Source organism: Lepidochelys olivacea (assembly GCF_965140295.1).
Source record: "Lepidochelys olivacea isolate rLepOli2 genome assembly, chromosome: 8".
Classification (NCBI taxonomy): Eukaryota; Metazoa; Chordata; order Testudines; family Cheloniidae; genus Lepidochelys; species Lepidochelys olivacea.
The window spans coordinates 5,155,001-5,182,011 of NC_140418.1; the positions used below are offsets into that span (position 1 = coordinate 5,155,001).

Here is a 27,011-nt window from a genome sequence, read left to right on the forward strand (position 1 = left end):
CTTTCCAGAGCCTTTCCCTTCTCACTTTTGGTTGTTTCAGTGGGCTATGAATGGTAGTGTATGCTCAATGGTATCCTTGGTGTGTTCCCCATTTATAATATATATATAATGTCTTGTACAAGCATCTCCCAGCCGATGGAGAAAACCTTGGCATAGATCCTACTGGTCTGGCTGGTGGGTAGGTGCTTTCCTTTAGTTCACCTGGAAGAGCAATCTGGGTTTGAAGTCTTGAGTAGCATGCCAATCACGCACCATGCCATATTCTGCCCTCAGATGCGTTCACACGACACTTGCTGACTTCAGGGGTAAGCATCTGAGGGCATAATTTGGCTTGGTGAGTGCAGCCATAGGTTGCGAAGATTTCACTGATGAGCAAAGTTTGTGTTTGGGAACTGGTTGTCAGACACAACACGGTGTAGATCTCACATCAGATATAGGAAAAAGGACAGGCAAAGTGAGAAACAATCATGAGAAGGCTTTACAGAGCTTGGAAGAGATGGAGTGTTGACCCCTCAAACAATAAATAGCCTTATAGATTCATAGATTCCTCAGGCTATAGAACTTCCCCAAAATAATTCCTAGAGCAGATCTTTTAGAAAAACATCTAGTCTTGATTTAAAAATGGTCAGTGATGGAGACTCCGCCATGATCCTTGGTAAATTGTTCCAATGGTTAATTACCTTCGCTATTAAAAAATTATACCTTATTTCCAGTCTGAATTTGCCTAGCTTAAGCTTCCAGCCATTGGATTGTGTTAGACCTTTGTCTGCTAGACTGAAGAGCTCATTATTAAATATTTGTTCTCCTTGTTGGTACTGATAAACTGATATGAAGTCACCCTTACCCATCTCTTTGTTGAGCTAAATAGATTGAGTCCTTGACTCTGTCACTATCAGGCATATTTTCTAATTCTTTGACCATTCTCATGGCACTGCTCTGAACCCTCTGCAATTTATCAACATCCTTCTTGAATTGTGGACACCAGAACTGGATGCATTATTCCAGCAGCGGTCACTCCAGTGCCAAATACAGGCGTAAAATAACCTCTCTGCTCCTACTTGAGATTCCCCTGTTTATGCATCCCAGGATCGCATCAGCTCTTTTGGCCACAGGGTCACATTGGGAGCAGATTTTCCAACATGAACCCCAAATCTTTTTCAGAGTCACTGCTTCCCAGGACAGAGTCCCCGATCCTGAAAGCATGGCCTGCATTCTTTGTTCCTAAATGGATACATTTACATTTAGCCGTATTAAAATGCATATTGTTTGCTTGTGCTCATTTTACCACGTGATCCAGATCACTCTGAATCAGTGACCTGACCTTTTCATTATTTACAACTCCTCCAATTTTTGTGGCATCTGAAAACTTGATCAGTGATGATTTTATGTTTTCTTCCAGGTCACCGATGAAATGTTAAACAGCATAGGACCAAGAACAGATCCCTGTGAGACGCACTGGAAACAGACCTGCTTGATGGCAACTCCCGGTTTACAGTTACAGTTTGAGACTTATCAGTTAGCCAGTTTTGAATCCATTTAATGTGTGCCATGGTAATTTTGTATCATTTTAGTTTTTTTACTCTGACGGACTCCATACAGCAAATGCTGAAAAGCCAGTAAAATATCTGGGCTCTCTGGGGAAAGGTGTCTGGTGATTCACTCTACTTGTGTAAATTAGGGCATATCTACACTGCACAAAAAAACCCAGAAAAACCCAAGGTGTGTTCTTAACTCAGGATAGTTAATTCAGGTTAAAATAGCAGGTGTGAAGACACAGCAACTCGGCTAAAGCCTAAAGGGCAGCCTGGGGTTGAACTCAAGCTGGTAAGCTGAGTTAAAAGCTAAATTGCCAAGTTTTCATTGCTCTTTTAACCTGAATTAAAGTTAAAAACACATCTTTTTTGTTTTTGCAGGGTAAATCTACCCTAAGTTATGAGTTAAATGCAGTGACAGTGACTATACATGGTAAGTTGTATGTAAAAGTAATGAATAATCTAGTAACACACATGATTATTTCTGTCTTCTAAAGCAGAATGGAAGTTAATTAGCACAGCAATCTCTGATGAACAATTTGCAGAAGATGTAGCTAATGGATGATCTGAAAGAGTATGTAATTCCTATACAGGCATATGATATTAACACAGTAAATCCTCTGTAGAGCCTCTGAATGTAAAAATCACTCTGATGATATTTTGTGCCATGTGTTATACATTTTATTAATTTTTTCCTAAGAGATTTCTTTTAAAGTAATTGGTTCTCTCTCCAGTTCACAAGGAGTATAGGAAGCCTCTGATATTTCACAGTGACAGGGTCCTTGAGGAAAGATTTAGCTGCCTGCTACTTATTTTCTCTGAAATGTGTCATTTTAGGTGTATTTTTGACAGGGAACATTTTTATTAGTTTATGGGATTTGGAAAAGCTGACACACAAGTTTATAGCGCCTCTGGAGAACTTTGCTGAAAGACCAGGAAGCCAATTGCAAAACAAGAGCAGTCCTATTTCTCCCTCCCTAATACATTGCTGTTTCTTTTTAAAATGCGAATTAGAGACTCATATTGTGGGTGTTATTTCATTGACTTTAACCGATTTTGGACAATTTGGCTTTGCATTATTGTTTTGTTCCCCAAAGCACCAGATTTACCCATTCGATACTGAATGATGTCCAAAGCCAGGTTAATCTGGGGGAGTTGGGGAAGGGAGCTCTCTTCCACTAACTCCTGGCAGCCCGACATATCTGACACTGAGCTGATGGATGGGGAGGGAGCTGTGCATGTGCTATAGGATGAAGGTTGTTTGTTGAGGTTTCCAACCCTGCTCCCATTAAAGTCAAGGTCAAAATTCCTGCTAACTTCAGTGGGAGAAGGAGCAGGCTCTCAATATCACTTTTGCCACTGAAAAAGGATATTTTATCTGTTCTCTTATGGCTTCCATGCAGAAATAAAGAAGGAAAAGATTAAATCTGATCTAAAATTCAATCACCTAGCTCTCAAAAGACATAAAGTGAAGGAATCAACTTTGGATGAAAGAAAAAAGGACTACAAAGCCTGATAGCTAGGATTTCATAAGTGATCAAAACATTATTATGGAGAGAATTTAGATCTTACCAAACATACTGACTCAAGTGCTTTCAAACTTAGGAGAAATGTGGACTATGATGCAAGCCAGAACCGATGGTTGATGTGTAAATATAAAGTTGGAGATCCTCATTTCTCATACTGGGGACTGGCTGGTAAGCAAATCCTCCTTTTACCCCTAATGAATGTTTACAACTATGTCTCTGTGTATATCCAGTGTAGTGGAGTACGGGTGAATGACCTAAGCTTTTAAATGATTTTAACCACTGGTTAAATATTATTAAATAGTTTAAGCTGATATCAGTCCAAATACACTCTTTGCAGTGTATTAAAATGTCTTTCTGTACCAATGAGCTTTACTTTGTATAAAGATGTTGGCATAATCTAGTGATGACTCAGGCCCCATGTCTTTAGGAATGTATAACATCCTTTATCAAACAGAACACAGTGGCAGTGGTTTGTATATCCTACATGTGGTTGCTACTTTTATATGTTTTTAAGTTATTAATGCAAACTGGCAATAGTAGCCCCACTTACATGTATTATGAATTTTCTTTTTTTGGGTTAAACTAAAATGACTTTTCTCATTTTTTGCCATGACAAATAAACTGCTTTAATTATTGATAGCATACATGATATGCCCATAGCGTCTCAGGAAAAAGCAAGAAAACTTCCTTCTTGTGAAACTGATCCTGCTCCCATTGAAGCCAATGGTGAAACTCCTGTTGACTTGAAAGGAAACAAGATCAGGGCCCCTAAACTCCCTCAGCCAGTGATTTGGATTTGTTCCCCGGGTGACTGAGTGTCACCTTGTTCAGTGCACTCTTTTGTGTGCAGGGCCCTATGGTGAAGACACACATCATATGATGACTGTAAAGAAAATACCAAAAGCTTGACAAATAAAACAACAGTGAAACAAAACAAACATAATGGGACAGAAAATGACAGCACCTGTTTCAAAGAAACACCAACAGGTCAAACGGAAAATCAAGCATTCCTCCTTTGCTGTTAGACTGGTTTGGGAATTGGTTCCACATGCCGTTAACAGAGGTTATGATGCAAAAAAGAAACAGCAGAAATGTTGTATTCTCCTGCCCAGCAAAGAGATATATGGATTAGCTGGATTGAGCTGATTCTTTTGCATTCCCCTCTTGTAGTTTTGCTGGTGGATTATTTGTTGTTGTTGTTGTTAAAAGCATTGCTAATGGCTTCCTTACATCCTGAACATTGCAGGACAGACTGTTTTTTGCACATTAGTCCTGCCTCTTAATTTCCATATTTGCAAGATGGAAAATAAATATTGGCGAGAGTATGCTGGCAAAAGCCCTGAAGCTCTGATAGTGCATGCACATTAGTATGGAGAGACCCAAAGAATTTCATAGCCTGGACAACATTTGAATAGAAAGATTGTCTTAAGGACCACCTGCTCTCCATTCACAAACTAGCCACATCTCTGGGGGCAGCTACAGCACTTGCTGACATGGAAAGTATTTAATGCATTTTTAAAGCTGGAAACCATGGCCCTGATTGAGTGCCCCTTGATGTCAGTGGGATCAGGCCCAGTAAAACCAACCAGATCTTCACTAGAAAATGGTTTGCAGGGTGCTAGTGACCTAGGACCCCAGTTTAAAATTCTCCACATTAGTTTATAGTCAGTGAACAAGTATCCGTCACTATTAAGCCTCCATTTATAAAGGGTTATATACTGATCAATAGATGCTTTAGTAAATGATTAATCAATTGCAATGGAGTCCCATAGGGCAATAGATTGCTTATCTCCAGGTCTTATCACCATCTTTAACTCATTCTCTGAGATGCTTGTAACCATCCACAACACATAGATGTGACACACATGTCTGCGACATGCTTATAAACACCTCGTGATCATTTAAAAACCCTTTATAAATGGAACTTTAACCGAAAGCGTGACCCAAACAAGGGTGCAATTTTTCAGACTGCAGGCAGGAGGGTAGGATTTTGTGACAATTACTGTAGATGGTATTAGGATTCATAGCATTTTGGAAAGAAAGTGGCATCCCAATATATAAGTTGCAAGGCCAATAAAAGAATAAGGAAGCTGCTCATGCTGCACCTGAGTAGGTGAAATCCTGAAGTTTGATGGGACACAGGTGGGCTTCAGACCACCGGGCTTTTTAGATCCTTTTCTATCCTCTAGTTCTTCTGCATTCTATTCTGACAAAGGGTGGAGCTCTCAGCGGCATTCTGATCACTTGAAGCTTATTTTACTTTCCATTAGGACAGATCCCAAGCTCCTCACTCAGTTTTCACTTAGGCAAAACTCCTATTGAAGTCAGTGGCACCTCAGGATCTGGTCCATTGTGTTTAATGCCTCACCGAGTTTTGAAAGTGAAAATTATTCTCTAACTGATCCTTTTGTACATTGCTTTCCTACATTGTTTTTCTTTTGCTTGACTTTTTTACCTTAAAAATAGCGATAATGTCAAGTCTTGTCCTTCCTTGATTTTTGATGGAAGACTGATTGGAGGACATACACCTGTAGATTGGGAGCTGGCTCTGTCCTTAACTGAAGAGGGGACAGGGTTGAATCCATGAGTAAGATCTTGTCTATGCTTTAGATTAGCCCCCGTTCAGCCATCACAGTCCAGCAACTGGCATAGCTGCGTTGGTGCTAACCCCAACTGGAGATACACGGAAAGCCATGATTTGCACCAGTTCAGGTTTCTCCCTGCTTGAAAGTGGGATAAGTTGAAATGGTACAAATCACAGCTTTTCTTACCTCTACATGCAGGTTTGCTTCAGCACGGCCACCCCAAATACTGGCCAGCAATGGCTAAATCTCAATACAGACAAGGCCAAAGACATCTTTCCTTCCAAGTGTTAATGAAATGAATTGAAAAGTGTTTTAAACAGTCTGATGAAAAGACAATCACTTCTACCTTCCTTCAGTGAGGTTTCGTTTTCCCTTTTTTAAGTTTTCTGATGTCATAAACCTACTAGACCTCCAGCTGTCCATAGAGTCTTTCAGGGCAGAAAAGGCCTGAATTTCTTAATGTTAAAAAAGGCAGGAAGAAAAACCGCTTTAATTAAAAACAAAATCCCCAAACAAAACAAAACAAAAACAACCCCCTCTTTCCCTACATGCTAAAGATACAAAAGCACTTATCTTCGTGCATAGGTTCAGGTAGCAAACTGTAAGCACTCAGGTGTGAAAATGTTGCCTCCATAATAATCTTCTTCCCATATTCTTTTGTATTTGTAACCGTACTAAAGATCTGGATTTTGTGCCTTCTAAGGGTTTTTTAAAAAAAAGCCTTCAAAAATATTTGTGATGGTGTTTTAGTACAGGCCTTTGGCAATTACTGTTTTGGGTTCAGAAATGTTGGACTTGTACCTCCTGGAAGATGTCAAGAGCCCTAAACTCAGCATCTGCACTGAACTCTTGTAATTAATTGTTGTTTTTAGCAAGGATGAGAACGCTTCATTTTTCATGTTGTCCTCATGTGTTAGCATTTCTTTTCACACACACACACACACACACACACACACACAAATACTGTTACCACAAGAATCTCTCTAAGCATGGATCCAAACCAGGGCCATCCCATACATTGCAAAGATGGGCATTTCACACACCACAGGATGAGCCTCGCTTCAAAATAATGCTTTATTAATCAATGGTTACGATGCCGCAAAATCCCTTAAGGAGTGCAGCTGCATTCATAATGAATGGGCCAGTCGGAGGCCAATTTCCATATGCAGGGTTTGAAGAATTAGTCACTCCCATCACTGTTGAGCAGGAGTCATGTAGTTTAATGGCCTCATGCTGAGAATTTACACTCCCTGCTTTCATGATTAATATGGCAATGGAGATTGAACTGTGTGGACACATTGATGTATTGGGCTGCATGGCAAGGAAAAGCAAATCCAAGCTACTTACCTCAGTGCAGACCCCTTTGGTGTTGCAATGCCATAGCCTTTGGAATCCAAGTTACCTCCCACCTTCATGGTGTCACATGGCTTGCGCTGCTCTATATACTCATTCATGGTGGATTCCAGGAGGTAGGCATACTTCCCTTTTGACTTCCTCACCCGGATCATCCCCTCTTCTGTGGTCCTCACAAAAACGGAGGGTTCTGCTGATTTCATGTACGTCCACATCTTCTCAAACACGGCGATTTTAGATCGCTGCATGGGGCAACACAAACCCAGCATGTATTAGCCTGGAAGCAGAGGCTTGTGTACCAGGGGAGACTCAGAGTTAGCTTGAGCATGTACCTGTGGTTTGTATTAGTAAGGAAGGCCAGCTGTGTTAGAAATAGTTTAATGAGTGACTTTAGGTCAAAGAGCTCAAATACCCCTCAAGCTCTCTGCGTCATTTGCTTCAAGCAATTTCAGGGTAAGAACAATCTAGTAATGAGTGTCATTCACCCAGGGCTGGATTGTGTCTGTTAGGCATGAGCAGCGTGGGGCTATATCTCCCTAGAGGGAACAATGGGAGGTGGGATTTTCAGCAAGCAGAATTCTCCACAGAGTCCCTGGTGTGGAGGGAGAGCATACCCTCTACCAGAAAAGAGAAATCACAGGAAGGAGTGGAGGGATTATCACAGCCTATAAATACTGTACTTTGAGTACACCAGTATACTTGGAAATAAGAAAAGTATTTAGATGCCAACGATGGAAGGATGAGAAGCTAATGTTCAGACTAGATGTTAGGGAAATGTGCTTAACAATAAGAGCAATTGGATGGCAGAACAGACTCCCAAGGGAAGTGGTAAGGTTTCCATCCCTGCAGATGTTTGAGGAGACATTAATGGGAATGTTGTAGGAAGCAAAATGAAGGAGGTAGACTGGATAGCCAACATAATCTTTTCTGGCTCTGCTATGTATGCTTCTGCCATACATAATGGCAGCGTATTTATATATGGTAAGTGGTTCCATTTAATTACAGGGCAAACAAAAGATTTATTATTCTGTAAACTTGAGTTGCAAGTCATAGGGTAATTACTTTTGGAACTGCTAAGTATAATTACTCAGTAATGTGCAGAAGCATATAATTACTGTATGTTTCTAGGTTATTTACAGTACTCAGCAAACTTCATGATCTGTCGTTTCCATGGAATGGCACAAAGGCTGACATGATCTTTTTGTTTTGTATATGAAAGTCTTAACCATTTTCTCTTACCCTAAAAAATTCTTTAGTTGACCCAGCTTCCAGGGTCCCGTAGGCAATCTCTGTCTGCTTGGCTAAGTCTTCTGCACTCTCTATGGGGGACACCATCCGCTCCACTGTCAGGAAGGCAGCCAGGTTAGCCGTGTAGGAAGAGATGATGATCAAGGTAAAAAACCACCAGACACCACCAACTATGCGGCCAGAGAGGGATCTAAAGACAAAAGGGAAGGGTGAGGGGAATCAGGATGAAGGAGTAGAAGATACAATTCGGTGATATAGGCCAGAAGTGTGGTATGGGGCTTAACACCCTATCAGCGACTGCTGAGCAATGCCAGCTCTTACACCTGTTTCCTGGGAAGCTCGGTGTCAAAATGGGAGAATGCTTCTCTCTCTATTTCCTTGCTATATGTGTCAAGACACAGGCTTGAGTGAAACAAAACTATCACTGCTGGTGAAAAATAATGTTTGCACAGTAACATTTTCTTTAGTTTTCATTCAGATGAAAAAAATAGCAGAACACAGCAACAAACAATAGGAAACTTTAAATTCCTGGTTAGGGTAGTACTTACCTCAGACAGAATTCTTTACATGTATCAGGAACAAGTGAAATCCTAGCAATGATATATGTCCATGTTGGATCATATTAAAGAAGTTCTGTATTAAAATCACAAATGAGTTTGATTCCCCAGAGTTTAAATTCCAGGGTATTACTAATTAAGAGGTCTCTTGGTTTTTGGTACTGTTTCTCTCCCTCTATGTGTGAAACTTGCAAGCTGCTAACTGTGTTAGTACATTCTAAGACAGAGTCTGTTCTCAAAGCAATTCACAGAGAGAGAGACTCAAAGCAATACTCTAACAACAGAAACAGCACCCAGAGACTCCCCGCCCTTTTGTTGTATTAACAATTGTGATTAAAATAGAGATAGAGGATGTATGTGGATGGATGCTTGGTGTGGATAATAACTGAATGATCAGGGAGGTGCCAGCCTAAGAATCCAGTGTCCATCAGCTGAAGAAGGTGTCAAGTGGAAATAACCAGAGGACCGCCCAGAGGGCAGACTGGAATCCACCCAACAGCCTCAAGAATGGGAGAACCAAAGAACAAGATAACATCTTGGAGCTGTCAGGAATGTGCTATCTGCTGATTGATTCAGCAACAGCATGATGAAGCAATTCCCATAGACTGGCATAGGAAGAAATTCCTATAAAAATAGACTCTAAAAAGTGAGAACTTTGGAGTCTGATTCTGCAAACCAACTTCCAGGAGCATCAGATGAGCATCTGACAAGGCCCTGCTCCCTCCTCATGTCCAGGCCACCTGGCCAGTGGCTTGGCATGAGCAACTCTAAGGCTGGTAACTATGATAACAACCTTGCAGAACCTGTGTGTGTGTGTGTTTGTATGAATGAATGTGTGAATAAATATGAGATTGAATGGAATGTTATAGCTATAACTAACTGCTTACTATGATTCTTTCTGTATTCACAATAAATGTGGTATTTTGCCTTTTTCCCTTTAATAAGATCCTGCTGGTTTTTATTTTATTGGTATAACATCCAATGCTAGATAAGGATGGTAAAATGATCAGTCATGTGCAGAAAAGGCAGAAATATTTAATAAATGTTTCTATTGTGTATTTGATTCCTAGGTTCATGAAATTTAAGGCTAGAAGGACCATCAGGTAATCTAATCTGACCTCCTGTATATCACAGGCTATTACATTTCACCCAGTTATTCCTGTACTGAGCCCATTTGGAAAGAAATGGGAAGATGTAATTCATATCTTATAGTCATAATGAAATACTTTATTTTCCATCAGTAACTAGGGAGGAAATTAAACAGCAACTATTAAATTAAACATTTTTAAATCTGAAGAACAGGATAATTTGTATTATTCTGTCTGAGTACTTGTAAGAGTATTAAAAGAATGGGCCGAGACATCCTTTGAAACATTAATGCTGATTTTTAACAAATCTTGGAACAGCAGGAAAGTTCCAGAGCACTGGCTAAAAGCTAATGTCATACCTATATTTAAAAGGGATAAATGAGATGACATGGGTAACTAGATGCTGACATAAATCTCGGGCAAAATCATGGAAAGGCTGCTATGGGATGCAATGAGTAGCAAATTAAAGAATGGTACCATAACTAATGAAAACCAGCATGATTTTATGGAAAATAGGTCTGGTCACACAAACATCTTTTTTTTGTCTGAGATCACAAGTTTGGTTGATAAAGAAAACTGCATTAACATAATATAATTAGACTTCAGTGAGGCATTTGACTTAGTTCTGCATGACTTTCTATTAAAAAAACTATACAAAATCAGCGTAGCACATATCTAAATGGATTAACAACTGGTTAAATATTAGATCACAAAAATTAACTGTATATGGGAAATCATTAGCCAATGAGAATGTTTCTATGGGAGACCCTCAGGGTCGTAGCTCATTGGCCCAATGCTGTTAAATATCTTTGTCAGTGATCTGGAAGAACACATAAAGTCATTCTGGTAAAATGTACAGATGATATGAAAATTGGTGGAGTGGTAAATAGTCATGGCACATGTCAGTTATATAGATTGATCCGGATTGCTTGGTAAACTAGGCTCATCTGAACAATATGCATTTTAATACATCCAAGGGACAAGGGAAATTCTCCATCACTTGGAGTCTGTAAATCAAGACCTGATAGCTTGCTTAAAAATATGCTATAGCTCAGACAGAAGTCATGGGCTTGATGCAGAGTTCAGCATGTGAGGTTCTTTGTCCTGTGTTATGCAGGAGGTCAAACTCAACGATCATAACCGTCCTTTCTGGCTTTATAATCTATGAATCTACTGCATTGTCTCTCCAGTCAGATTGCCAAATTATTCTAGGCATTTGGAGACAGACAGATAGATAGCTCAAGCAGGAATTAATTTACTGCAGTCAAACATTTTAATATCATTTTAAAGGGAAGATTCTGTTTTAAAAGGGATTTTAATAATGATGCTCCCTCCCCAGATTGCTTGTGCTCTTTCCTTTTTAGCCAAACACATCTCAGGCAGGAAGGAAATCATAATGTTACTTTATGCAGCCAGGCTGGCAAGGAAGGGGTTACCTATCAGAAACACTGCATCCAATGAAGTGAGCTGTAGCTCACGAAAGCTCATGCTCAAATAAATTGGTTAGTCTCTAAGGTGCCACAAGTACTCCTTTTCTTTTTGCCTCCCTCCTGTGACATCAACCTTTTCTCTCTGCAGTGTGTCTCTTTAACATCCTCTGTCACTGCCCTGAAATCTGGCCTGGACTATGGCAATGGAGATATAGCCTTTAAATGACAGACATGGTGATGACACATGTCAACATCCATTCCATCCTGTGTCTGGGTTTGCATGAGTTAATGGATCCAGCTGCCGTGCTTTCTAGAAGTCATTGTGGGCTAATGGCAAACAACTGGCAAACAAAACTCCACACTCCATTGCTCCAACTAGGGAAACAAACAAACAAACAAACCCCACACTTCACTAATTGCAGAAATCAGAGATGGAAAAAGAGTGAAATAAAGTAGTCTGTTCCCTGCACCGCTCCTTTATATTGTATATTACTGCTTTGTCCAGGCTATCTTTAAATCTCTTGCGGATGTGGGAGTAGCTGTTCTCTCAGACATCATGTCATCTCATTTATATCAATCTGACCTGAAATCCCTTTGGTCAAAATTGCCATTCTTTGAGCTCAGACACCACTTAATGGAAACCAGGGACCACATTTGCTCAGCAACAAAACTCTTCTGAATACATTTGCAATTTGCAGAAGGGCGACCACACATTTTTAATATTGGGGAAATAAAAGCCAAAGCATCAAACACACTCTCAGCTTCACACTCCTGGAAGAGCAATCAGAGCCGTTTTCACAAAGTGCAGAGAGAGCAGTGTGCAGGAAATATAGCCACAGTAAATAACAGGGACAAAACAGCAAACTGTTGACTTTACATTGTTTTTTCTTCTTCCAGATTTGAGAGTGAAATGATTGCTTATGAAAGTAGAATTGGCTTGAGCCAGACACTGGGCAAGTGGCTTTCCAGCCCCTCTGCCATGGCATCTCAGTGCTGATCTGTAGCCCCCCTGGCTACTTCAGTCCTAAGGCTTGCTTAACCAGTCATGTATATTGCATGCTGCTTCTGTGATGTCAGCAAACCATTATCACCTGAAACCTGAGCTGGAGGTGAAAAATTTCAAAGCAGTGGCATGTATAGTCTCATGTAGAATCCCGCTCCCTGATCTAGTACATATAACCTACCTCTGAAGTGATGTTCATAAAGGTGATAGTTTCTTTTCTTTAAAAAAAAATCACCTCTTACAAAGCAATAGGAACCCCATATTTTTAATATAGGACAGGTTTCATGAAGGTAGGACACTGTTATATTGTGACCATCTTGCAGCTGTTCAGAACCCAGCGTGACACAGGTTAGTTGCCTTGACCCAGATGAGTTGTTGGCTATCTCAGCAAAATGGCCAATGACTAGATGGTCCCAGAGACAGAACTGCCTCCCATAGAGGTGTATGCAGTGTAGTTATAGCTCTGTCGGTCCTAAGATATTAGAGAGACCAGGTTGGTGAGGTAATATGTTTTATTGGACCAACTTCTGTCAGTGAGAGAGAAAAACTTTCAAGCCACACAGAGCTCTCCGATGCTTGGAGTACCTTTTCCAGATCTGAAGAAGAGCTCTGTGTGGCTTGAAAATGTCTCTCTCTCACCAACGGAAGATGGTTCAATAAAACATATTATCTCCCCCACCTTGTGTCTCCCCAAGAGGTGGTCATTCTAAATCAGAGTTAAGGAATGATGTGGGGAAATGTGAACTAACACAACATTCTTTCTGCAGAGGATCTCAGTCTCCAGGTCTGTCCACTTCAACACCTTTCACCAGAGTTCACAACACGTTACTTTTAATAAATGGTGGAGGGTGTGGAGAGGAGTCGATGGGTTCAGTGAACACACCTTTGGATCTGCAAGAAACAAAAAATAACCCCAAATGTTTCCCTAATTAGTCTAGATGATGTGTGTTTGGGGAAGGAAGCATTTGCAAAAGGCAAAAGAGGCACCAAACAAGAGTAGCTGGATAACGCCAAATCCAACAATTTCTGATGATGACGGCCACTTCAACCTGGCAAGCAACACTTGCACAGCTAATTATTACATTCATCCTCCAGCTGCAATTATACAGCTTTTCTTCCCTGATGAAGCTGGGATACATTTGTGACTTGTTTAATTCCTGTCAGCTGCAGTTAACTGGACCCCAGCCTTTAGAATGCAGACACCATTACCTTATTCTTTATTCATTTATCACTTAGAGGTTGCCTACTGAGAGCTGCAGATGGCTTTTGCTTCCAGATCACGCACCTGTCATGAGCTGGATAAATAAATAACAATGGGGTATTTGCATCTGCTCCCCACAGAAGATGACACCCAGTGGAGACAGCCACTCATCCTAGTGTCATAGCAATGTGCCTAATCACAAGTGGAAGCAACAAAAATCTCAGACATGATTATGCCTTGTTATGTAATGGTTCATCAGAGACAAAGTTGAAAAGCAACATTTTGTCCCCATTGCTAGATATGTAACTTAGAGTTAGAAACCTTAAATCAAGGCCTCTGCGAGTACATAATAATGAATTGGCTCAGATTGCAAGCTCTTTGGGGCAGGGGGCTATCTTTTAGGTTTGTGTTTGTACAGCACCTAGCGCAATGGGATTCTGGCCCATGAATGGGCGCTACCACAGGACAAGTAAATAATAATAATGAAGGGGAAATGTCCATGACGAAACATCACAAGATTGGATATAAACCTACTGGGCATTTCTACGATTCGATATTAGTGACATATGTTAAGCAGAAGGTTCTCAATCTGGACTGTTGGGGGTACACAGATAGACTAGCCAGACTCTGAACCCATGCTCAGAAGAACAATGGTACTGCTTACCAAATTGAAATGGCGGAGAAGACAACGGCAGCTTATGTAACATATTTTATAGCCCTTGCCCTGTTGCATCTGTAGACCGAAAAGAGGCAGCCATGCTATCACCATGGATAAAGGTTTCAAAAGTGCCTAAGTGACTTAGGACACCAAGTCCCATTTTTTAAACCAGTTGCTCTGAAGGTCAAGCCCCAACAAAGTCTATTGTGTGTTTTTATACTGCTTTATATTAATAGGCAATATGAGGTTTGAATTCCCTTGCATTGAGTATTCTCATGTCTCCTAGTCCATGCCAAGCATAACGTTGGGTTTGTCAGCTTTCCACTGTTCTGAAACTGCTGTTAGTGACTGAGCACTCTATTGAAGTAAGGAAAGATTTCTGTGCCCACATCCTTTAGCCCTCACAAAGATACGCTCTGGGTCTTGACATTTGGATCGGTGTATTTAACTCTTGTATTCATTCATAATGATGACTGTATTAATACTTGGGAACGGCAGCCTTTTTAAACCGAATAAAATCCTTGCAAGTAATAAGCGGAGAGGATAATAGTGCAACAAGAGGCTTGTTTGGCTGACTCTGGGATGTGGGAAATGATGACATAGCTAGATTAACCAGATGGGGTTTTGTTTTGATTTGTTTTGCTACATTGCTTCCTCTGCCATCAGAGCAATTCTCTTCTACACATTCCAAATTGAGACCCCTGAAGCTCTTCTTCCAACTTTATCTGGCTGGCCATAATCACCCCATGCCCTCTGCCCACCGCTGATTTTCTATTACCCTTATTACTGCCAGCTAGCAAGGCCCATCTCTCCAATGGAATAACACTGAAGTCCTCCAGGTACCATGTTCCTGTAGGAGTTGAGTGCTGAATTTTTTGGTTTTCTATTTCCACTTTGTGCCGCATCAGAGCTGGTCAGGAACCGGGATTTTCATTCTGTGGGAAGTTTTGACATTTGGGGAAAAAATCCAAATCGGAATGAAAAGCAGGAAATTCTGAAATTTCCTGTGAAATGAATATTCTGACAAATTTCAATTTGGGACCATTGAAACATTTCATTTTGATAAGGTAAAAATGTTTCATTTCTTCTTTATCATTTCAATTAATTTTGTTTAGAATTTTACACTACAGTAAACTATTGTGTGCAAGATAATCTATATGATGTTAAATTAAAATATTAATTTTCATATTATCAGTCTAAATTAAATGAATTGAAATGATAGTGTCATATCCAATTGTTCTACCTTATCGAAACAAAATGTTTCAGTGTTATCAAAGTGAAAGGAGAAATTCATTTTGACTTTCTCATTTTGTTTCAGTAATGATTTGTTGCAATTTTTTCCCATGAACAACTCTGCCAGAAGTAACATGTTCCCACAGAATGTTTAGGTGTCCACTAAAGCACATCTTTCAGTAGAAAACTGTTCCATAATTTTTTTTCTGGAGGATCATTCTCCCTGTGCAGAGGAGCTCTCCGTTTGTAGAGACCTAGTTGTTGTGCCAGCTATATCCCTCACACCTGGCATGGAGTGAAAAGGGTGAGGGACGTTCCAAGGATAGGATGGTACATAGCAGGGTGGAGCTTCTCTCTGCCCCATCCACCACTGCCAAGGAGCTTATGCCAGTAGTGCAAGTTAAAGGCCCTCCTCTGAAGATCTAACATGCATGAGGACTGGGAGAGCTGAAACCAGTTCCTTGGCCACCCTGTCTCCCGTCACCACTGCCTTTGAGTATCTGCCCCAGGGTATTTCTTGAGAATTTCTATACCTGGACACCAAAACATTGTTTTCAATAGCATCATTTTTGTGCCATTCAGTGTTTGTTATTGTATTTATGAACATGCCCACCGTCCACTGGCCAGAGATTTAAAGGAGAAGCAGGGAGGAATGCCAGGGTCACAGGCCAGGACAACAGCCATAAGGTTAGGACACAGACAACATGCCTCCTCCTTGGCATTGACTTCCCTCTCCCCCCATACCCTCATTCACCACCTGTCCCAGTGCAGATTCACCTACTGTCCTTTTGGGCTGTCTGGTAAATGGCCTGTATTTTCACCTGTCTGTAAAAGTTAATAATTAAAAATGGTGCCCAGTCAGGTGAAAATTTAGGATTTTGCCAGGCAGGCAGAATGCTGTCCATATCTTAAGGTATCATGGGCAGTCTGCCAATGGTGCTTTAGTTCTAAAGCCCACAATTCCTCTTGCTCTTGCAGGATGAATCCCACTGACCAACATTCAACTCTTGTTTTTAAAACCCCTCTCCTCTCCTGCCTGACAGGTGAGATGGTTTGGCCCCAGAATGACCAAGCCACTGCGGATAGTGATGAGGTTTCAATTCCCCTTAGTTCTCATGGAGTGAAGGTTTTCTGTGTTCTAGTTTTAGCACTGATGGATTCTTCACAGGAAAAAGAAAAGCATCCAGCTAATGTCTCATTTCTCAAAACAAAATGCAATCCCAGATCAGAAAATTTGCTCTTTGATCTTATCCCTCATAGAAGGTAACTGAACCTAACAGGAATTGGATGTGCTTTGCCAGCTTATTACAGAGAACATCAATCCTCTAGCAGAATACATTTCTAAAAAAAAGATTAACAAGATCATCATGAAATATACAAAATAAATCTCTTTGAAAATTTTTTGAGTAGCTTCTCCATTCTCCCCCCTTCCCCTCTTAGAACTGATTTCTTCTGGAGAATTGCACTTAAACTGACAGCGTTTTAATTAGAAATGCAAATCCAGGATTCTAAAGAGATGGCTGTTTTGGGAGGATTTCCCAGATTTGCTGTTAAATTCATTTCTAATAAAGGCTTATTTAGCCAACTAACATATTTGTCAGTGAACGAATTTATGCAAAAATGGTGACAGAAAATCTCTTAGGCACCTGTGGAGCAAATGCAACTTTTGTTCTTCTACATACACAGCCTATGTTCCCAGACAGTTGTCTATTAACATGGCAGTGACCAGAGATAATTGCACGTGTACATGGGTGGTTAGATTTGGCAAGGCATCTAGTGAAAATATTTCCTTTGGTTCTGATTTGTGAGGGGCTTTGTCCTCTGCTTTTGCTCCCAGTTCCAAATTTAAACACACCCTAAATCTCAAAGCTAAAATCAGTCAAAATCAATGATTTTTTTTACTTCTTTATGAAAGCATAAAGAATTGCAAATTTCACACTTTCAACCCCAAACCACAGATCAGCCCCAGGTTTGTGAACAGTGGAGGCTATTTTAACAGACTGGGTCTGAGAGTGTGGAATTCATAACAGACTGAAAGCCAGGGAAGTTTTGTGTGATTTTAGGAACCATTGTGCCCAAAATGCCTTTTGCATACCTTTTGCATATTACTCATATACCAACTCTGCTTCCCTGCATAACAGCCTTGGAATTTTGATTGCAAACCTTGGTGTTAAAAAGGACCCTCAAGAGTACCTCTTGTATATGTGTATGAACATATTTCCCCCTATCATTTTAATGGCACATGTTAGCTATGCTCTCCCCAACTCCCCCCCACAACTTTTTACATGGTGGTAATGAATGCATCTTTTAGTTCAATGTGGCTGAGTACATAGGCTTCAACCAATCAGAATATTTTATGCAAATATGAGGGGTTTAAGTAATAGGAACATATCCTTATGGAAGTCTGAATACTGTATCTATTATATTCTGTGGTCTCATTTTAAGCCCCTAAGAGATTGGAAAAATCAGGAATGCGCCAAGCTTTCATTTATCTGTTCACTGTCTGGGGAACTATCCTTTGCTATAGCTTCAGATATAATAATGAAGCCCAGACTGCCTATCAATACCAGCGTATTGCAAGAATGAGAACTATTCTAGGATCCAAGCAGAAACCATTATATAAAGTTGCTCTGGGTCCATTTACTGTTTAAAGATGCAGTGACCATGCATATAATTTGCAAATAAGCAGTCTCCCTGATTAATCTCGAGTTTGAATCCCAATCAGAATGGATTTAATCATACTGCCATTGTACACAGAAGGCCTTCAGTCCATGCGGCATTCTGATTTGACTTCAGTCTGTGCGGGTTTTATTAAATTTTACAGTTTGCCTACTCCTCCCTTTCTGTCTGTCCTCGGGCTAACAACCCTGGACAGTAGGGTATTCCCCCACCCCTCCTTCCTTGACAGAACAAATTCTCATTTTCTTCCATTTCTATTCACTGGGCAAAATCTCTCTCTGAAATGAGTTTTCGTGCTTAGTCAGAAATGTATTACACCACTTACTGCTATTCAGTCTCTCTTTTTCTCTCTAGTCTTTGGATCTCATGGCAGCTGCAGTGCTGAGTATAAAGGGGACTTTAGGGATCTGGCAATAGCTCTTTTCAAGACACCCAAATCTGCATTTCTGACAGAAGAGGGGCATCTAATAGTCTGAGCAAAGGACTAGAGGTCAGGAACACTTTATTTCTAATCCCAAGATAGCATTGCCACCTCCTGGGACCAAGGACAATTCACTTAACCTCTCTTCTTCAATTTCCCCTTCTACAAACAGGTGATAATAATAGAAGTTACATCATTTAAGTGGGCGTCATGAAGATTCAGTCACTGGGTCAGATCCACCTCCTGGACTCTGCTGCTGCATGTCTGGTGCAAGCGTCCTTCTGCTGAGGCACTCCAACCACTAAACAGATGGGAATAATGAGTGACATTTCCAGCAACATCTGCTGGTGGGGCACCAGTGAAAGTCCTTGTTGGGGAGAGGAGGCAGTACTGCCTCCTGCCAGCTCCCAGGGTGAATTCCCCTCTGGTGCCGCTGGTCTCACTGACTCACAAAAGTGCAGACTGCATCCTTCAGTCTGGGCCAATAGGTAGATAAAGAGCTCTAGAGACTTTATTATAAATACTAAGTGTTACTAGTGGCCTTATAGACTAGGCTGTAGGAGGTCTGGACATCTTGGCTTTAAAGTAGTGGGTGAAATTCTGGCTCATTAAAATCAATGGGAGTTTTGCTGTTGACATCAATAGATCCAGGATTTCACTCAGTGTGCGTCTCTTCTGCTTTCAGTCCTGTCCACTTAAGCAGTGAGCATTGACCATTGGCAGAGAAGCTTGTGGCTGTTGTGAATCCATTCTTTCTACCTCTTAATGCCATTGTTAAGGGTGAGGATTATTAAGGAGAAAACTCCAGCCAAACATTTTATGCTTATGGGCAAAAGGAAAAATTCAAGCCCACGAAGGGCACCGGTAGCCACTTCTACCCATTATATCACCCCAGAGTTCTCTCACGAGTAGCCAACTTTCCAGTTTAAGAATCAACTTTTTAAGCAAGCGCTGAAAAGCTCTTTGACACGTTTCTTCAACATGTCAAAGACATGCTTTATACTATTAGAATTTGTGCTTGGCCAGCAGGCTTCGCCAGAGCAGCTTCCTGTTCCTTAGTGCCACATTTGCACGCTAAACCACTAGAGACCGATGCTGTGCTGATGGATACCAGTTGGTGGGAGGGATAGAGAGAGAAGGATTCAGTCTTTGGGGTGGGTACTGTGTCATCTCCATGTTTGGAAGATGCAAAATGCCTTTGGGGTGCCCCTGCAATATAATTAATGTAGTCACTATGACCTACAATAGAATCATACTTCTGTCCTGCCAAAGGGTTCAATAGTTACATGAGCCTGAGACCTGAGATGGGCAGTGGTCTTCAACCAACCGAAATAGGATGGGATTGTCAGATTGGTCTAGGGGATTTGAGTGTCTGTTCATTTTAATTGGAATTGACATCCAAATCCTGTAGGTGACTTTTGAAATCTGTAATTTCCATGCAATAAATGAGACATCACATCAAAGTGACTGCTCCATAACCTAGAAAATGGCCTCTTACAACCTCGTCCTTTACAAAACATATTCAAAATGACAAATAAGGGAGATACAGGAGGAGGAGGAGGGCAGTGTGTGTGGATAGTGACTAATGACTGACAGTGAGTGACAGTTACATTCCATTAATTCCTCTATGGCTACAGGAGGGCACATAGCTACAATTACCAAGAAACCTCAGTCCTCCAGTGCACCTTTCTGTGATGACCCACACCGTTCCATGGCCCAACGCTGTGATACGATTCTCTAACACTGATCTGTAACCATGTGTCCCGTCCACACGCCACTGTGTTAAAATTCCCTAATCATCCCAGCCACGCAGTTAGCCTTGTAGGGTGAAATCCTGACCCCACTGAAATCAATGGCAAAATTCCCCAGTGGGACCAAGATTTCACCCATAGCAGAGATGGGCCCTAACAAACCCAGGATAGGGTGGTGGTGGGGGGGTCCACTCTTTATCTTTGGCTATGTGTGTGCAGCTCACACAAAAGTCAATCTGGCATCTATCTGAGGGCATAGAATCATAGAAGATTAGGGTTGGAAGAGACCTCAGGCGGTCATCTAGTCCACCAACCCCAAATAAATCATCCCAGCCAGGGCTTTGTCAAGCTGGGCCTTAAAAACCTTTAAGGATGGAGATTCTACCACCTCCCTAGGTAACCCATCCCAGTGCTTCACCACCCTCCTAGTGAAATAGTTTTTCATAATATCCAACCTGGACTTCCCCCGCTGGAACTTGAGACCATTGCTCCTTGTTCTGTCATCTGCCACCACTGAGAACAGCCGAGCTCCATCCTCTTTGGAACCCCCCCTTCAGATAGTTGAAGGCTGCTATCAAATCCCCCCTCACTCTTCTCTTCTGCAGACTAAATGAGCCCAGTTCCCTCAGCCTCTCCTCATAAGTCATGTGCCCCAGCCACCTAATCATTTTCGTTGCCCTCCGCTGGACCCTCTCCATTTTGTCCACATCCTTTCTGTAGTGGGGGGCCCAAAACTGGACACAATACTCCAGATGTGGCCTCACCAGTGCCGAATAGAGAGGAATAATCACTTCCCTCGATCTGCTGGCAATGCTCCTACTAATGCAGCCCAATATGCTTTTAGCCTTCTTGGCAACAAGGGCACACTGTTGACTCATATTCAGCTTCTTGTCCGCTGTAATCCCCAGGTCTTTTTCTGCAGAACTGCCGCTTAGCCAGTCAGTCCCCAGCCTGTGGCGGTGCGTGGGATTTTTCCATCCTAAGTGAAGAACTCTGCACTTGTCCTTGTTGAACCCCATCAGATTTCTTTTGGCCCAATCCTCTAATTTGTCCAGGTCACTCTGGACCCTATCCCTACCCTCCAGCATATCTACCTCTCCCCCCAGTTTAGTGTTATCCATGAACTTGCTGAGGGTGCAATCCATTCCACCATCCAGATCATTCATGAAGATGTTGAACAAAACTGGCCCCAGGATCGACCCCGGGGCACTCCGCTTGATACCGGCTGCCAACTAAACACTGAGTCATTGATCACCACCCTTTAAGCCCAACGATCTAGCCAGCTTTCTATCCACCTTATAGTCCATGCATCCAATCCATACTTCTTTAACTTGCTGGCAAGAATACTGTGGGAGACCATATCAAAAGCTTTGCTAAAGTAAAGGTATAGGCAGAAAGCAGTGAGCTGAGTTATCTGTCTCTTTTCTGGGACAGCTCCATCCTTCAGTGTTCAGGATCAGGTTTTTAAAAGGGCCCTGATGAAGGAAATCTGGAAAGACAGATTACCCAAAGGGTGCACACCTGTTCCATTCCAGAAGGCTGTTAAAAATGGGGAGAAAATAAAGAGCAAGAGGAGAGCAAATGGGAAGAACCCAGAAAAGGATCACTGATGGCTGATAGGGAAGTCAGAGATAAAAACATATCCAGTTGTTCTCCTAAGTGAAGGTGCTATGGAAACTCCCTATGATATTGCCAGGTACATTTAAGGGATGGGTGTTTAGGATAAAGCTTTGTATAGAATCTGAAACTAGACAGTTTGGACAGGGTGATGGTTTCCATGAAAGGCAAAATAATTATTGTTTGGCTCGTGACGTTTTGGAAGCTTGTGCTACAAGCAAAACACAGTTTTAATTCCCCCTGAGCAAAACTTTCTCTGTAAAAAAGCTGCTCACATTTTTCTCACTTTGGTGACATTTGTTATCTTTGCTGCACAAATTTCACAAGGTGACCAGCATAAAATTCACCAGAGGCACTAGCTGAGGTGCCTCAGGAGAGCCATTACTCAGGAACTTTCTCTGCTTCAAGTAGCACTGCACTTTTCTTTCTTTTAAAATGGGTGCGTATTATGCTGTGTTGCCAGGTCCAATCTAACCCTGTTGAGATTATTAGGTGCAAAGATTTAATGTATTTTAGATTACATCCCACCAGTTCCTCGTTTCCCCCAAGGTCCTTCTTTTAAATTTCAAATGCAGTCACAGTTTCTGTTTGCATCTCTGAGACTGCCTTTGAATTTCAGGGCAAACCAGCTTAATTCTTCCCCAGTTTCACAGAGTGGCTGGCCTTTCTAAAGGGAACTAGGTCTCAGCCCACCTGTGACATGGCTGGTTTGCCTCCTCAGGTGGAGAGAATGAATTAAGTCATGTGACAGGTAGTCATGCATCTAAACCAGGCCTCTGGGAGGGTAGAAGAACACAGGCAGGTAGACAGCTACAGTTGCAGAGTGAAACTTCAGGGGGAGACAAAGTCTGCTGCAGTGGTCCTTGAGCAAGACTTTTGGGGCTGGGTACAAAGACCCAACTGAAAGATCCATACAGGCTCAGGAGCACTCAGGCCTGCAAACCTCCCAGGGCAGGGGGAGTCAAACCATCAAAGGGGCACATGTGCATAGAGTTACTGTTCTCAGCATTAACTCAGCTGCTAAAATTCCACACCTCTTTTTTTTTAAAGGGTCTGGAAACAATGCCAGGGAGAGCAGCTCTGCCTTGTCTGCCTCTGCTCAGCCACAGATCCTGACTCCCATGTGTGGTGTACTGAAAACTGTGTTAAAAATGGTGATCTATTACCTTAAATTCTGAGGGTTTTTCCTGGATCCTGCTTGCAGGTAGGGGGCGCAGTAGGGAAGCAGACAAGTCAACCTGCAGCCAGCCAGCCTACACTAAGGTGGGGTGAGCTGAGCTTTCTGTTTTATGGAGCAGCCTGTTTTCTCTCTCTCTGATTTTGGACTCTTGTGTGTTATCATTCTGAATTTGAAGGAACAAGGTATTGTTGTATTACAGCCTTTCAGACAGTATTTTATGTTTATATGCGGGAATGCCGTGAAACATTGCACAACGTCAAGGCTTCATGAAGCCAGAGAAAGGAGGAAAGCATGCCATGGAGCAGAATGCCTTGTATTTCTGCTTCCACAGGCAAGCCCCACATGGATTCCATCCTTTTCTGACTATGCATGTGGAGTGGACAACAGAACCATTTATTCTTTAAAATCCCACTGAAATTCAGTGGGAATTGGGCATCTAACTCTTTTCACTCCTTTGAAAACCCCAGTCTTAGGGGCAGGGAAAGGGCCCCTGATTGATCTATGCTTATGCCCATTCCAATTTATCTTGGCTCCTCTAGATGGTCTCAGATTTTTAATATGTCTCCGAGACATATTAAGAATCTGAGACCATCCAACATATTAAGAATCTGAGACCATCTAGAGGAGCCAAGATAAATTGGAATGGGCATAAGCATAAATCAATCAGGGGCCCTTTCCCTGCCCCTAAGACTTTGTCTCCCCTTCCCACTTTCCTTCGTCCTAGTTGTTTTTCTTTATCCACAGAGTCCCTGTATTCTTCTTTCCTCCCTCTCACTCTAATAATCTTCCTCTTCCTCATCTCCATTATCTGATTTGGTTGTTTGCCTGCTTTTACTAATCATGTAACTTCAAAGGGGTATTGTGAGAATTAATTAGTGTTCATAAAGTGTTTTGAAGTCCTCCAAAGACAGATACTAAAACACTTTGCACTTCTATGGGGCCTTTTATCAGAGGATCAAAGATTCATTGCTGCTGTTGAATGATTACTGCTCAGCCTTTGGATCTGAGGGTAAGCAGCTACTTTCCTGGGCTAGGAAATAATCCAGAATTACCTTATGGGCATCATAATTGGATCAACCTCTTAAAAGTAGGTTGTTTATGCGTGCATGCACCCACCCTGCCCTGCCCTGCTGTAACACTACAAGATGAACCCCTCCTGACTTATGGACATAGTTTACCTCTTCAGGGTGATGTGGTGAAAGGTACCATCCATGAGTCCAGGAACAGTCACTTGTTATGGACTCCCTGTCTCCCAATCACAGGAACCATGGTGCTCTAGAGAATTACCAAGAATTACCAAGATGGCCTCTGAAGATGGAGCCTGCAAAGTAGCCCCTTGAGAGCTTTATCTGCTCAGCCACCCAGCCTCTTCCTCTGAGATTCTAATGTAGATTTCACTCTGCGCTCTGGACAAGGCATACTGTTAGCTCAAGACCATGGTTTGCCTCAGTGCATCTACTGATCTCAAGGGAAGCTAAAGAAATTAGTTTCTCCCAATGAAGACCGCAATAGTTACACGAATGACTACAAAAAGGAGTACTTGTGGCATCTTAGCGACTAACCAATTTATTTGAGCATAAGCTTTCGTGAGCTACAGCTCACTGATAAAGTGAGCTGTAGCTCACGAAAGCTTATGCTCAAATAAATTGGTTAGTCGCTAAGGTGCCACAAGTACTCCTTTTCTTTTTGCGAATACAGACTAACACGGCTGTTACTCTGAAACGAATGACTACAGAACCTCCTGGGTGCACCTTTGTGGTCTACGCTGTGGACCACAACAAAGTCAATTAGCCTTGGAAGACACTTGCCTGACTGGAACGTCTCTCTTAAATAGAGCAAGACATGAAATGAAGGTGGTGGTGGTGGGGGGAAAGACCCTATATGCAACTTCATGTCTCCAGCACACAGAGCCCAGAGACTGTCGCAGCACTGAGGAGGTTTTAAAATAAATTCTGTGATAAAAGCTGAGACAGCTGCTTTCAAACAGTGACTTTTACACACACACACACACATATTTAAATGCAGCTGTGCCCACACATTTTAGAAAAACCTGAGGCAATGTTACCTCTGAGAGCCCTGGTTGCATGTGGGTAAAGTTCCTGAACATGTTGATATGATTTCCACCTTCCCAATTCTCTGCCAATTCTCCTCAACCCTGACCAGTAACCCTGCAGTCTTGGGGCTCCTATCACTTTGCTTATGCGCCTCAATCCTTTCCTAGGATAGGCTCTTCTTTTCTGGGACACTCTATGCCATTAATATTTCCGCTCTTGGGTTTCTCCTGTGCAAAAGGCACCAGGAGTAAGATGTTTTGATGATACAGACAAATATTCACAAAGGACTAAGACAGCAGGCCTCCAAACACTTCTCAGTTTTGGGACTTATACTCAATGTTTCAGAGCCAAACAGTGAACATATAAGTCTCGAGCTTCCCCTCCAAGTCCCCCCACATTCAACCCCTGGGAGTTTGCAGGGATGCATTCTTTATTGAGCCCTGTTATGAAACTAAACCTGCTCATCACAATTTGGGGAATATTTTCCCCTAGGCACATGTGATTATTCTGGGTTTCTACATCATGTACCCAGACATAAAATTATCTCAGTGTCTGGAAATCTCTATTTAGGTTACAAAAGTGCAAAACAGATTGGATAATATGTTTCTGTGGGCTCATTTCCACTGCCATGGTGCAGGATGGAATGCATACCTTGTGTCTGGCAGACCGAAGAAGAGACCAGGGGATTGTGCAGTACTGCCCAATGAATAAAAACAGTGTATTATCACGCTCACCACCAGTTCTATGGACACCACAGGAGTGGCACCTGCAGAGCTACAACAGAGGAAAAGTCTTTGAACATAAGAATATAAAATATCTCAGGAAAAGGTCAACCAGCCCAATTCACCCACCTCTTTTAAATGAACCTGAAAACCACCTTCCTGCTCGTTCCTCGGATCTCTCAATCCTTTCTGTCTCCAGAAACAGCCTCAACAACTGGTTAATTTTCTTTGCATGGCATCCGTCGCTTTCTTCAGTCAATCAGCTCTTTCAACTCTCCCATAAGAAGCAAAGTGGCATCCTGTCCCCATTTAAACACGTTCACTCCCAAGCTTTTTAGCATCACCCATGACATCATCAGCTTTCCCTGCCTATTACTTTGTGATTCTGTTTTGAGACATAAAGATACTGTGTTGCGATATTTGCTGGTTTCATGCACACGTTTGTGTATGTGTAATGACAAGGGAAAATGGTATTTGCAGTGTCACCCAATCAAGCACTTGGGAGGAAGTTTAAAACAAAAATTAAATGGTTATAATTCGTCCAAAACAGAAATTAAAGGAACTTCTTTCTCTATTGTTGGCCAGAAACTTCTGTCCGCCACCAGGGGAATAAAACAGCAGCCGTGGATACTAGCTCTAAGTATGGAATCCAGAAATATTCGAATCAGGGAATTCAATACTCAGCCAACCGTGTATCCAGAGAATGCACAAATTATACGTTATCACTGATAACAGTGATGTGCAGCACACTGGGGAGTTATTTAACAAAACTCCCCTATACTGGTGCTTGTGAAACAGATCCAGGGCTTCTCATCTTAGATGTAATAATTTTCTGGAGTGGCAACATAAAGTTCTGTGTAAAAGCCACTCTTGCAAAGGACACCACTTCAGGGAGTCATAGGTCACTGAGCTCCACAAAACCCCGTGTTCCATGGAAAAAACACCTCCAGCAAGTTATTAGAAAGATCTAACCATGTACATCCCCTGACTGGATTGAAACATGTTTGGGAAAATAGGCTACCAAAATAAAAAAGTCTCTGTTACTAATTCAAAACCAATAATTGAGATTACAGCATAAAAAAGGACATCTCTGATCCTCAAAGGATTTCCCACTGAGGTGAATAATGCCTAATCTAACCAGCAACTTCACATTTTTGAGTCCTCATAAAG

General features: G+C 41.8%; 1 protein-coding gene across 3 annotated transcripts in view; it reads right to left on the reverse strand.

The window, feature by feature from the left end:
• GRIA1 (glutamate ionotropic receptor AMPA type subunit 1) overlaps positions 1–27,011 on the reverse strand; it is a 162,043-nt gene that overhangs the window by 15,047 nt on the left and 119,985 nt on the right. For all 3 annotated transcript variants that reach the window (XR_014712800.1, XM_084637716.1, XM_084637715.1), the window contains exons 12-13: positions 8,239–8,437; positions 6,994–7,241 (exon numbers count right to left, since the gene is read on the reverse strand). Coding sequence is in view for 2 of the 3 variants with exons in the window: in XM_084637716.1 (XP_084493842.1) it covers positions 6,994–7,241; positions 8,239–8,437 (447 nt within the window). In the remaining variant the exon portion in view is untranslated. The remainder of the gene's footprint in view (positions 1–6,993; positions 7,242–8,238; positions 8,438–27,011) is intronic.